The 13,475-nt window shown below is 56.9% G+C and overlaps 2 protein-coding genes across 2 annotated transcripts; one reads left to right on the forward strand and one right to left on the reverse strand.

The window, feature by feature from the left end:
- Positions 1-2,701: 2,701 nt before the first annotated feature.
- LOC101077346 (beta-glucuronidase) lies at positions 2,702-7,063 on the forward strand. The gene is given in 17 exon segments (XM_003970703.3): positions 2,702-2,968; positions 3,198-3,383; positions 3,455-3,464; positions 3,467-3,632; positions 3,725-3,813; positions 3,816-3,866; positions 3,958-4,145; positions 4,300-4,437; positions 4,529-4,652; positions 4,655-4,706; positions 5,269-5,415; positions 5,512-5,596; positions 6,058-6,105; positions 6,108-6,236; positions 6,329-6,464; positions 6,869-6,921; positions 6,923-7,063. Coding segments are annotated over 17 exon segments (1,935 nt in total). The 5' UTR covers positions 2,702-2,776.
- A 3,240-nt stretch (positions 7,064-10,303) lies between these two features.
- On the reverse strand, positions 10,304-13,134 carry LOC115248692 (vitamin K epoxide reductase complex subunit 1-like protein 1). The gene is made up of 3 exons (XM_029832451.1): positions 12,863-13,134; positions 11,469-11,576; positions 10,304-11,038 (listed from the first exon to the last, which is right to left on the reverse strand). Exons 1-3 carry the CDS (start codon positions 13,086-13,088, stop codon positions 10,812-10,814), a joined length of 561 nt encoding a protein of 186 aa, XP_029688311.1. The 5' UTR covers positions 13,089-13,134; the 3' UTR covers positions 10,304-10,811.
- Between the last annotated feature and the right edge of the window lie 341 nt (positions 13,135-13,475).

The raw sequence follows: 13,475 nt of genomic DNA on the forward strand, positions 1-13,475 counted from the left end.
ACAACAGGCAGGACACGTGGACAACAGGGAGGACACGTGGACAACAGGCAGGACACGTGGACAACAGGCAGGACACGTGGACAACAGGCAGGACACGTGGACAACAGGCTGGACACGTGGACAACAGGGAGGACACGTGGACAACAGGCTGGACAGGTGGACAACAGGCTGGACACGTGGACAAAAGGCAGGACACGTGGACAACAGGCAGGACACGTGGACAACAGGGAGGACACGTGGACAACAGGCAGGACACGTGGACAACAGGGAGGACACGTGGACAACAGGGAGGACACGTGGACAGCAGGCTGGACACGTGGACAACAGGCTGGACACGTGGACAAAAGGCAGGACACGTGGACAACAGGCAGCACACGTGGACAGCAGGCAGGACACGTGGACAGCAGGCAGGATACATGAACAGCAGGCAGGACACGTGGACAACAGGCTGGACACGTGGACAGCAGGCAGGACACGTGGACAACAGGCTGGACACATGGACAGCAGGCAGGACACGTGGACAACAGGCAGGACACATGGACAACAGGCTGGACACGTGGACAGCAGGCAGGACACGTGGACAACAGGCTGGACACATGGACAGCAGGCAGGACACGTGGACAACAGGCTGGACACATGGACAGCAGGCAGGACACGTGGACAACAGGCTGGACACATGGACAGCAGGCAGGACACGTGGACAACAGGCAGGACACATGGACAGCAGGCAGGACACGTGGACAGCAGGCTGGACAGGTGGACAACAGGCAGGACACATGGACAACAGGCTGGACACGTGGACAGCAGGCAGGACACATGGACAACAGGCTGGACACATGGACAGCAGGCAGGACACGTGGACAACAGGCTGGACACATGGACAGCAGGCAGGACACGTGGACAACAGGCTGGACACATGGACAGCAGGCAGGACACATGGACAACAGGCAGGACACGTGGACAAAAGGCAGGCACGTGGACAACAGGCTGGACACGTGGACAACAGGGAGGACACGTGGACAACAGGCTGGACAGGTGGACAACAGGCTGGACCGTGGACAAAAGGCAGGACACGTGGACAACAGGCAGGACACGTGGACAACAGGGAGGACACGTGGACAACAGGCAGGACACGTGGACAACAGGGAGGACACGTGGACAACAGGGAGGAACGTGGACAGCAGGCTGGACACGTGGACAACAGGCTGGACACGTGGACAAAAGGCAGGACACGTGGACAACAGGCAGCACGTGGACAGCAGGCAGGACCGTGGACAGCAGGCAGGATACATGAACAGCAGGCAGGACACGTGGACAACAGGCTGGACACGTGGACAGCAGGCAGGACACGTGGACAACAGGCTGGACACATGGACAGCAGGCAGGACACGTGGACAACAGGCAGGACACATGGACAAGGCTGGACACGTGGACAGCAGGCAGGACACATGGACAACAGGCTGGACACATGGACAGCAGGCAGGACACGTGGACAACAGGCTGGACATGGACAGCAGGCAGGACACGTGGACAACAGGCTGGACACATGGACAGCAGGCAGGACACGTGGACAACAGGCAGCACACGTGGACAGCAGGCAGGACACGTGGACAACAGGCAGGACACATGGACAGCAGGCAGGACACGTGGACAGCAGGCTGGACAGGTGGACAGCAGGCAGGACACATGGACAGCAGGCTGGACACGTGGACGTTCAGGCATCATGGACCTGAAGAGAAAGTGTGTGTGTGTGTGTGTGTGTGTGTGTGTGTGTGTGTGTGTGTGTGTGGTGTGTGTGCGTCAGGCCTCCTTTTGCTCCCCTTTACAGAATATTGAGTCTTTCGCGCCATCTAGCGTTAAAGGTTGGCGTGACGTCACTGCTCACGTTGCGTTCGTATTAAACGTATTTCGGTATAAACGTCAGTATAAACGTACATTTGGGGAACGCGGTTCCTTTCATGTCTGAAACATATTGGATCAACCTTTAAAAGCATTTAAAAAAGCACTTTAAACTTAAACTTTAAAAGCATTTTTGCTCTATTCCAGTGATTATAACGTGACGAGGACATTCTTTTGGACTAGAAGCATGTGAAGCTGGAGGAAGTTGCCCCGAGTCGGGGCAGTTTTAGGGCCCAACGATCAAGACGATCCACAGAAGCTCAGATGGAAAATTCCAATATAAGTTAGACAACACTTTTCCAAAGAAGCACGGACTGAAATTAAAGGGTCCAGATGTGCAGAAGTCGTTGGGAATTTTTACCAGGAAGTGAAAGATTTTTATTTATTTATTAAATATTCAGTTTAAAGTTGAACCTTTCAAAGTCCAGAACCACTCACACGCTAAGTTAATCTGTTGGGGTTGCAAATGAAACATTTAATGCACTTTCATAAGATGAGTTCCTGCTGTCTGTCACCATCACTTGTGTTATTCCCGCATCGGCCACCAGGGGGCGGACGCATCACGCAACGTGACGTTCAGTGTCATGTTGTGGTGTCCGTTCCATTAAAATGATCAATATAAATGTTAGCAACCCCACAATCAAATTTAAATCGAAATAATCTTAAATCACATGGAAAATATTCGCCATTTCTGTTTAATTTCTTGCACATTATTGCGGCTCCAAGAGTACAGTACTCCTGAACCGGTTGAGAGTTTCCCGATAGCATTGAACGCAGCACCGAAGCTGTCAGCTGACGCTGTTAGTCACGTGACCGGGAGCATAAGTTCGCCAGTCAGCAGCTGCGAGCGTGTGCGGCTGTGCTGGTCCTGGGCGGGATGTTTCGTTTGCTGTGCTTGTTGACGGTGTTGGGGTGCGGGTGTCCCCTGGACTCCGGCATGCTGTTCCCCCGGGAGACCTCCTCCAGGGAGGTGAAGGAGCTGAACGGCCTGTGGAAGTTCAGGGCCGACATGTCCCCGAACAGGAATCAGGGCTTCGAGAGAGCGTGGTACAAAGCCCGTCTGGAGGAGGTAACAGAACATTGCACCGCAGTTATCAGTGTCCTTTGTCCTTCCCTGCGTCATGGGGGTAAATGTCCCTCCAGGTCGCAGTGTAAAACCAATGCTTGGACATCTGTCCAGGAACTGGACACGGTTCCTGTTGTGAAATGTGTGGCTGCGTCTGTCCCTGTGCTGTGGAAGCTGCTGCTCCAGTTGCTGCTCATGTTTGAGGTGAGTTCAGGGTGTTGCTGTCCTGCAGAGCGGCCCTGTGGTGGACATGCCCGTCCCTGCCAGCTACAACGACATCACGCAGGACTCCAGCTTGAGGGACTTCATCGGCTGGGTGTGGTATGAGCGGGAGGTGCTGGTGCCGGCCCGCTGGGTCGCCGGTGATGGGACCCGACTGGTCCTCCGTGTGGGAAGCGCTCACTATCGCTCTGTAGTGGTGAGTAAGGGCCCAGAGGACGGCCGCGCTCACGAGAGCGTTCAACGTGTAAAGGTTTGACGTGGTTGCAGTGGGTGAACGGGTGAAGGTGACGGAGCACGAAGGCGGCCACCTTCCCTTTGAGGCCGAGATCGGCAGCGTCGTCCGCGGCGACCCGACCGCGTGCAGGATCACCATCGCCGTTAACAACACTCTGACCCTGGAGACGCTTCCTCCAGGGATGATCCAGCACATGGACGACCGCACCAAGTAAGCTCCCAGTGTCCCCGCTCTGGTCGGGGTGTCGGGCTGAAGCTCTGAGCCATGTTCCCATGGTGACCCCAACCATCTCCCTGGAACAGGTATCCCGAAGGGTTTTTCGTGCAAAACATCAACTTTGATTTCTTCAACTACGCCGGCCTCCACCGGTCAGTGCTGCTCTACACCACCCCGGAGCATATATCGATGACGTCACCGTGGTGACGGACTTCCTGGACAGCACAGGTGAACAGGCAGCTCCTGGCACCAGCAGGACCTTCATCTGCCCGTGACCCTTGACCAGAGACTGCGTGTGCTTCCCCGTTCCTGTCTTCAGGGTTCGTGAAATACAAAGTCTGGGTCCAGGGCGCCTCCACGTTCAGCATGAAGGTGGACTTGGTGGACAAAGACGGGCGCTCGGTGGCCACCTCCAGCGAGCAAGCCGGCGTTCTCAAAGTGGCCGACGTCAAGCTGTGGTGGCCGTACCTGATGCACGAGAGTCCGGGTTACCTTTACTCTCTGGAGGTAGGACCAGCCAGTCCAGCAGGCTCCTCCCACAAACCGCTGCCTCTCGTTGACTTTGGTCTCGTTCGGAGGCCCAAAAAGGCAGAAACTGAGCGGTCGGATCCTCCTCCGGACCCTTGAGACGCCTCCCTGACCATTTGCTTTTGCTGCGTAGGTGCGGCTGCTGGCGGCCTCTGAGGACGTGTACACGCTGCCGGTGGGGATCCGCACGGTCAACGTGAGCAGCAGCCAGTTCCTCATCAACAACAGGCCCTTCTACTTCCACGGCGTGAACAAGCACGAGGACTACGATGTGACGGGAGCAGCGGGAGCAGCAGGAGCAGCAGGAGCTCCTCCCTCCTCGTTCCAGCCTCTGAACCTCTTTCTTCTCCCTCGCTCTTCAGGTGCGGGGCAAAGGCTTCGACTGGCCCCTGGTGGTCAAAGACTTTAACCTGCTGAAGTGGCTGGGGGCCAACTCGTTCCGCACCAGCCACTACCCCTACGCCGAGGAGATCCTGCAGATGTGTGACCCCATGGCATCGTGGTCATCGACGAGTGCCCGGGGGTGGGCATCAAAGACATGTGAGTGTCCCTGTGTTATAACACGGTTATAGCCACGTCAATGAGGCCTAACGCGGGCAGTAAAGCCTTGATCCCGGCTGGTGAGCACGCCGTGCACGCCCGTGCACGCTCACGCCACGACCGCCTTTGCACAGGACAATTTCCGGCTACATATAATTTAAAAGTTGTGTTTCATTAAAGATCAAAGCAGCGCGCCATCCCCACAGCTGTGCGTGTTTTTGCCGAGTCGTCACATTGACGTCCGCCCAGTCCGCTAACGTTCTCGTTAGGAGGCTCGCTCAGGCCCGATATTACGCAACAACGTCAGGCTGCTGTGGAGCGTCTGGACCGGTTCTCCTGACGGCCTTCGGCCACTGGTGCTGCAGGCCCCTGCGAGACTCTGGGCCGGAACCGTGGCCTCGGACGGGGGTTCTTGGATGGTAACGGCTCCAGCTGGACGCCGGCTGCTTCCTGCCTGAGCCGCTGGGCGTGAGGGGATCCGTCGGAGGGTTATTGGGGCAGCTGATCCCATGAGACCACGTGTTGAGGTGACGACTCTCATCCGGTGTGTTCTGACCCTTAGACGCAGTTTCGGCAACGCCTCCCTCAAACACCACTTGTTCGTCATGGATGAGCTCGTGCGGCGGGACAAGAACCATCCCTCCGTGGTCATGTGGTCCGTGGCCAACGAACCGGCGTCGGAGATGCCCCCTGCTGGGCTTTACTTCAAGTGAGTGCTGCTCAGCTTGGACGGGGTCGCCGACACGAGCGCGGCGAACGTGCCAGAGTAATCCGGACGCTTTCATCATTGGATTCTTTTTAACAGGACCTTGATTGAACACACCAAAGCTCTGGACCCCACCCGGCCCGTCACCTACGTCACCAGCAGCAACTACGGCCGAGACAAAGGGGTAGCGTTGACCTCCGTCCGATATGGGCGTGATCCCAAAATAACTGGTAATCTGGTTGATTAAAGCAGCGCTTTATTACACTGGTTTATTAAAGCAGCGTGTCGGACGTCAGCACGAATCCTCATCAAAGTATCGGCGTCATCTATCGGGGTTTTTCGTTGAGCCGAGGTTAAACCCCACTGGCAGCTGGCAGCCAGCTGTGGGTGTGGTCAGAGGTCAGAGGTCAACTGCAGTTCAGGGATCAAACTGGGATTAGAAGATGAATATTTTGAACGTAATTTTAAACAGAAGTTTGTGCATCACTCGAGGGCGCCTGCAGGCGGCGCTGCAGCCACTGCTGACATGTTGGCATTCGTGTGTGTGTGTGTGTGGGGGGGGATGGGGGCGGGGGCACAACCTGAACACAACCTGCCCGTTTACACAAAGGTAAACCCCCGGACCCCCTGTGTTTGCCCCCTCAGGCCCCCTACGTGGACGTCGTCTGTGTGAACAGCTATTTCTCCTGGTACCACACGATTCGGGCCACCTGGACGTCATCGGCATCCAGCTCAACACCCAGTTCGACAACTGGTACTCGCTGTACAGGAAGCCCATCATCCAGAGTGAATACGGCGCCGACGCCGTGGCGGGCCTTCACAGCGTGAGCACGCGTCACACTTGTCTTTCTGGGGTCCCAGCCTCAGGTTTGCTCCCTGTCCCAGCAGCTGAAGGGGCTTTTCGTCCATTCTGCAGGATCCACCCATGATGTTTACAGAGGAGTACCAGAAGGAGGTGCTGAGGAGCTACCACAGTGCCTTTGACCAGAAGAGGAAGCAGTACGTCGTCGGAGAACTCATCTGGAACTTCGCTGACTTCATGACCGCTCAAGGTAGCTGCAGCTGGACTCACCTGTGGAGGCACAGCTGGAGGAGCTGTGGAGGGAACAGGCCGAGTCAGGAGTTTCCTGCTCCTCTAATGTGCCAGGAGTTATTGCAGATCCTAGATTACTGCTGCCGAACAATAAACCCCCGCTCGTTAGCGTCTGACGCTGACGAGATTAGAGGATTACCTCCCACAGGTGAACGAAAGGCTCATGAGCAGGAACGCTTCATAAAGCCGTAGAAACAGTGGTGGACCTGGGCCATTCAGACAGTAGAACCGCTGGCCCCCCGGGGCCCTCTGCTGGCCCCCCGGGGCCCTCTGCTGGCCCCCCGGGGCCCTCTGCTGGCCCCCCCGGGGCCCTGGTGTGTGTGATGCTCCTCTGTGGCCTCATCATTTCTTCTCTGTCTGCAGGTGTCACACGAGTGGTGGGAAACAAGAAGGGGGTGTTCACCAGACAACGGCAAGCCCAAAGCCGCCGCCTTCCTCCTGAAAGAGCGATACTGGGCGCTGGCCAATGAAACGGGCCGCCTGCCTCCCTGGACCAAGTACCCCCTGCTCACAATGACCCCCCCCATGAAGCACTGTCCTTATGGAAAATGCTGGTGAACGTGGTCACGTGTCATTTTTAGAACCAAAGAGCATTTTTGATGCTGCTACGAGAGCTTCTAGTGCCTTTAGTTGGAACGTTGCTTTTCACTTCTGATAGATGAAGATTTTGATGATCAAATGTGACATTCCAGTGTCATTAAAGCCTCTGGATGCACCTGAACGGGGGTGCGACCTTCCCCTAAACTGGCTTCTCTGTGCGTTTCATTCCCTGTGTGTGTGAGTAACTACTTTTCTAAAATAAACCTGCACACCAAGAACAACTGTCCTTCGTGCACTTGCTGAGAACTGGAGGCACCAGGAGGCCCGTTTGGCCCAGCATAAGAACCAGCTGTCCCAATTGCTTGGCCGACCTGGCTGTGACCCTCAGGTGACCCCCTCCACATGGGGTCATGAGAATGGTGAAACTCTGGAAGAAATCATGTGGTGAGAAGCTTCTGAGGGAATGTTTTAATGGTAGATCATTTCCACACGACAACGACACAATTAAAAACCCTTTTCCAGGAACTTCCCTTCAGTGCGATGGATTGAACACCTTCCTTCCTGCCGCTCCTGTAACACTGCCACAAGAAAACACATTTGAAAATGACACAAGACAGATTTGGCAATGCAGAGGTGCCCGGTGAGCCTTCCTCCACAGGGGAGTCCCCAGGGGGGTCCTGAAATCAGGGGTTTGACCTTCAAATGATGTGGGGAAGCAGCAGGAGCAGGACTGGTCTGAACATGTGTCCAGGTTGAGGGGAGAGACGTGCGACAGGACCTTTCAATTCCGCATGATGGATGCATCATTTTAAGAGGGCGGAGCCGCGCTTGCTGATCCAACAGGAGGCACTTTTCTTGGTGGTGGTGGTGTTAAGGAGGGGCAGTTAGTTCCTCTGGGCTGAGAGTAGCGGGTGAATTCAGCGCCACCACGGGCAGCTTCAGACCTGCCAGCGTGAAGCTCCGCGCGGCTCCAGACGTGAAGCCTCCGCAGGGCTCCAAGCGTGAAGCTCCACAGGGCTCCAAGCGTGAAGCTCCACAGGGCTCCAAGCGTGATGCTCTGCGTGGCTCCAAGCGTGAAGCTCCACAGGGCTCCAAGCGTGAAGCTCTGCGTGGCTCCAAGCGTGAAGCTCTGCGTGGCTCCAGACGTGAAGCTCCACAGGGCTCCAACGTGAAGCTCTGCGTGGCTCCAAGCGTGAAGCTCTGCGTGGCTCCAAGCGTGAAGCTCCGCACGGCTCCAGACGTGAAGCTCCGCGCGGCTCCAGACGTGAAGCTCCGCAGGGCTCCAAGCGTGAAGCTCCGCGCGGCTCCAGACGTGAAGCTCCGCAGGGCTCCAGACGTGAAGCTCCGCAGGGCTCCAAGCATGAAGCTCCGCGCGGCTCCAGACGTGAAGCTCCGCGCGGCTCCAAGTGTGATGCTCCGCACCAAGCGTGAAGCTCCGCACGGCTCCAGACGTGAAGCTCCGCACCAAGCGTGAAGCTCCGCAGGGCTCCAAGCGTGAAGCTCCGCACGGCTCCAAGCGTGAAGCTCCGCACCAAGCGTGAAGCTCCGCGCGGCTCCAAGCGTGAAGCTCCGCACCAAGCGTGAAGCTCCGCAGGGCTCCAAGCGTGAAGCTCCGCAGGGCTCCAAGCGTGAAGCTCCGCACCAAACATGAAGCTCCGCACGGCTCCAGACGTGAAGCTCCGCGCGCTCCAAGCGTGAAGCTCCGCGTGGCTCCAGACGTGAAGCTCCGCAGGCTCCAAGCGTGAAGCTCCGCGTGGCTCCAGGCGTGAAGCTCCGCAGGGCTCCAAGCGTGAAGCTCCGCACCAAACATGAAGCTCCGCACGGCTCCAAGCGTGAAGCTCCGCACCAAACATGAAGCTCCGCACGGCTCCAAGCGTGAAGCTCCGCACCAAACATGAAGCTCCGCAGGCTCCAAGCGTGAAGCTCCGCGTGGCTCCAGACGTGAAGCTCCGCAGGGCTCCAAGCGTGAAGCTCCGCACCAAACGTGAAGCTCCGCGCGGCTCCAAGTGTGATGCTCTGCATCTGCTGATGAATGAGAACCACTAACAGGCGCGTGGGAGCTGCAGGAGCTCCACGTCAGGCAGCTGGCTGCTCCTCATCCTTCGCTGCGTCTCAGGGAAAAACGGAGCGTTTGTGTGGCGGCAGACGGCTCAGCACTGATGCATGCTGGGCCACGGCCACCAGTCATGGGGAAAGTCGGCTCTTCCTGGCTGGTTTATCATCAGTTGCGATGGTCTCCTTTAAGCTAAATCTGTGAAAACCTCTCAATGGGTGGTGCATGTGCACGTGCACGTGAAGGCTCCTCTATCTTCATACGTGTGGATGGACCAGACAGACGTCACACAGCAGCAAAAACAGCAGAACCACAGGCGGCGTTGAGCCCACCAGAGGGAAACGGCCAGTTTCCCCCTGCCCGCCATCACGAGGTCACCACGGCCGTCAGAGCCGGACCTCTGCACGGGTCCGGACCTCTGCACGGGTCCGGTGTCGCTCCTCTCTGGGGCAGAAGAGCAACTGTGGACCAGAACCTGCCTCCAGGAAGCCGCCCGGACGGCTCTGCTGGATCCTCCCGCCTCCACATATGGCTTCTGGACGGACGCCTGGTCCTTCAGAATCGTTTGTCCTCGTCACTTTTGTTGGCGTCCCGCCGAAGAACTGCTGCAACTCAGCTCGGAAAGATCACCGTCACAGTCGGGCTCAGGTGAGAACCAAAGAGGAGGAACTAAAGCAAAGAGGAGGAACTAAAGCAAAGAGGAGGAACTAAAGCGTGGAGGTGGACACAAGGGGAAGGTGCGGGACGCTGTAGGAGCAACCTTCTCCACCTCAGCAGCGTTGAGGAGGGAGGAACACTTCGCTGGTACCTTCAGTTACAAAAGAGTGGTCACAAAAATAAAGCCTTGCACCTGTGACAGCTCAACGGGACCAGGACCGGAACACAGAAGAACCGTCGCCCTCCTCCAGGCACGTTTGCTGGTCAGGGATGCGTTTCAGACGAGAGCGAGGGCGCCTTCGCGCTAACGTTGGCGAATAACCGGAAGAATCCCGAACGACGCTGACGTGCACGCCTGACCAGGAGTGCAGGGCAGAAGATGTCCCGAGCTCATCCTCTGCCTCCTCCACCCAGGAGGACCAGCTGATCACGTCCTGGTCCGTCCCAGCCTAGACTGGAGCACTGCTCAGCAGCTGTGTGCGGGACCTCCCCCGTCCTCCTCTCTGGACTCCAGCGGTCCCTTCAGACACAAACATGCCACACGTGAAGAAACAAAGCAAAAACGCCTCCATCGGTACGAGTGGGATCCTTCACGCAGATCCGGGCAGACTTCCGTCTCCAAACGGCACAATTTGGGAAGGGGTTGTTAAATTTGGGACCTGATTATTTAGGTGCTTTGCTGCTGTGCAGGACCAGGGCCTCCACACCCCCTCCATCCTCCTGCTCCCCCTCCACCCACACCTTTTTGTTCACATGTGCTCCATCCTTCCTGGCCGGGGCGCGGCGCCCCCACCGGGGCTCCACCAGCCCCGTCCCACGCGGACTCAAGGTTAAAGGAAATTTAAGAGGCCGTCATCCTGGCAGAAGCCTCCACGCGTGACACGCCGAGGTACCGGGCCCCACGCTTGGGTTATTTTTGAAACACAGCAGCAGAAACATTGTTTGGAAGCAAGGTCTCCTGGAGGCAATTCAAATGGCCAGAGGTCACGTGTTTGTTCTTTTTTTTTTTGACGTTGTTGTTTGTTTATTTGATTTTTCACTGCCGTTCTGAACAGCTTAGTCCTGCTTGGCCTGGAGCTTCTGCTTCCAGGCCTCGTTCAAGTAAACCAGTCGCTTGTAGTTGAGGACAAAAAGGATGAAGTTCAGCGCGTACGTGGTGACGCAGATGACGCACAGGTCCTTGAGGACAAAGTAGAGGATGTAGCCCAGGTAGAGCGAGCCCACCACCGACATGATGGACGTGGTCATGAGGATCAGGGCCGCCATCGCACTGACCGTCATTCCTGGAGCCGGAGAAGAGAGGAGAGCTTAGACAGAGCTGCAGCACAGACATGAAGAGAGAGAGCGCTCCCGGCCACAGCGCCGGCCCGTGGTGGCGCCGGCCCGTGGCGGCGCCACCAGCAGGCCGCCGGAGTCACCCGCACTTTGACTCTGATTGGTGGCAACATTAAGGGTTAGTTACTGGTGAGACGACCTTAAATGAGGTCATCCCAACTGGGGAGGGGGGGTCATGTGACCCAGGGAGCCCCAGGCCAGACGAGAGTGTGTGTCAGAACCAGACGGGCAGAAACAGGAAGTGAGTGTGATATAAAGCCTTCCTCCGTGTAATAGCACCACTATTTGTGGCCACTGATGTGACGGTCATGTGAGCTGGCATTAGTCAAGTGTAGCGTTTGGGTCGGGCCGCTCCGGTCCCGCTCCGGCCCATCTTACCTAGTAAAAGCTGGAAGGCGTAAAAGACGATCCCGTAGACGCTGTTGGGTTGGTTCAGTGCGCTGTCGTTCCCAAAAATGGAGCCCAAGAGTCCAAATCCTCGGCCCCCAAAGCACACAGACACGTGAGCGGTGGAGGCAGCAACAGCAAACGTCTCCACCAGCTGCTGAACGGTTCCGACAGGCCCGTCCAGCAGAACTCTGGGGAAAACCTGACTCAACTGGTCCATTACTGTACTGCCAGTTCAGAAAATCAATGAATTCTGATAAGACAGAGGAGACGGAAGCGTAGCAGAGGGGCCGGTGTTGGGCAGAAGGTGCCGGGTTGGGTTTGCCTCAGAACCTTCACCCAAAGCCCACCACGTCCAGGGTGGGTGGAAACCGGGTCTGAACACTTTGGCTCACATTTACAATAAAAAGGCAACACTTCATCAGAGCAGCGGGATGGTGTCATTCCCCTCATAATTCTAGTGGTGAAACATCAAATATTAACAGGGATAAAGCGGACACACACACACACACACACACACACACACACACGCGGTTGGTGACAAACTTTCAGCCACAAAGGAACAGAACGCGCTGCAACACCCTCCTGACAAACAGCTCCGCTTCTTGACAGGCTACATTCCACTCAACGTGTCCGACGGGTTTCTTCAGAACCAGCCCAATCTTCCTGGGCTCAGTCTTCCCTGGGTTCGGGTCATTTCCCACCTGAGCCGTTGATCCGTCTGCTAACAAAGTCCCGACCCAACAGGGGGCCACCCAGACGGGGTTCCCCCGTGCTCCGGGTGGCTCCCCCTTCAGGAGCCAAGGGGGGGGGGGGGTCTGACACCGAAGGGACTGGCAGCTGACGGCAGGGGCAGCGCGTGCCAGGCGGTGAAAGGATCATTCTGTCCGGGATGACCTTAAACTGGCTCAGTTCGGCTCGATGGAGTTGAACCAGAACCAGCACCATCACACACACACACACACACACACACACACACACACACACACTCGCAAGCTAACCATAACTTTGTTCTTGAGCCGGTGTTCGGAACTACTCCTCCCTTTAGCGTGCGCGAGGACAGCCGCTCCAAACCGGTAAACGACAGAATTAGTCAGGAGGTGACCGAGGAGTAGTTGAAGCGCGACTATGGGTTAGTTAGTAGTCCTCAATGGGCTCTGCTAACGGCTAGCGGCGCTAGCAGCTAGGCTACCCGGCTAATAATGTGTCTTATTTCGGATGTTGGAGGGAGCCCGGGGAGGGACGCGGGCATCAGGGGCAGGAGAGCGCTGCTTTCCCGCTCCCGCTCCCGCCCTAAACGCTCGCGCAGACAGTTAAACCTGCGGTTCCCCTCCCAGACCGCCACAATAGCGGCTCCATTGAGCGCTCTTTGCGGAATTCAAATTACCTGGAGCCGAACACTTTAGAACAGCTGATGGAGCTACTGACGTCGCACAAAGCCTTATAACTGGGATCCCGAGCATGTTCCCTCTCCACGTGGAAGGCGTACAGAGACAGCAGTATGCCCAGGAGGCACACGAGGACCCGGGCTATTCTTTCCCACCGAGGGGTGGATACTCTCAGGACGGGCGCCGCCATCGCTGTCTGGCCTGGCTGGAGACACGCATACATACGCAGGGAGCTCGCCTGCGACACACAGCTGCGACGTGGACTCTGCGTCACCACGTTCCGCGACGCCGGGGGCGGGGCGATGGGCGGGGCGATGGGCGGGGCGCGGGGAGGGGAGGGGCGCGGGAACCCAGCCAGGGCGCGTTCAAGACAACAACCTGTGGAAACAGCAGCGATGTGGCTGCGCTGTTAGCTGTTTTTATTCATGACGCAGCGACAATACAGCACACACCACTTAAATCTTTACATCCTTTCGCCCACATTGAGCTCAATTAGTTTTCATCCTCGTTCACGCGACACGCTTTAAAATAAAGATACGAAAACGGTTGACGCGATACAATACCAAGTATCGGTATTAGTTTGCAAGAGTCAAAATTAAATCCTCATAAT

The sequence above is a fragment of the Takifugu rubripes genome, unplaced genomic scaffold, assembly GCF_901000725.2.
Source record: "Takifugu rubripes unplaced genomic scaffold, fTakRub1.2, whole genome shotgun sequence".
NCBI lineage: Eukaryota > Metazoa > Chordata > Actinopteri > Tetraodontiformes > Tetraodontidae > Takifugu > Takifugu rubripes.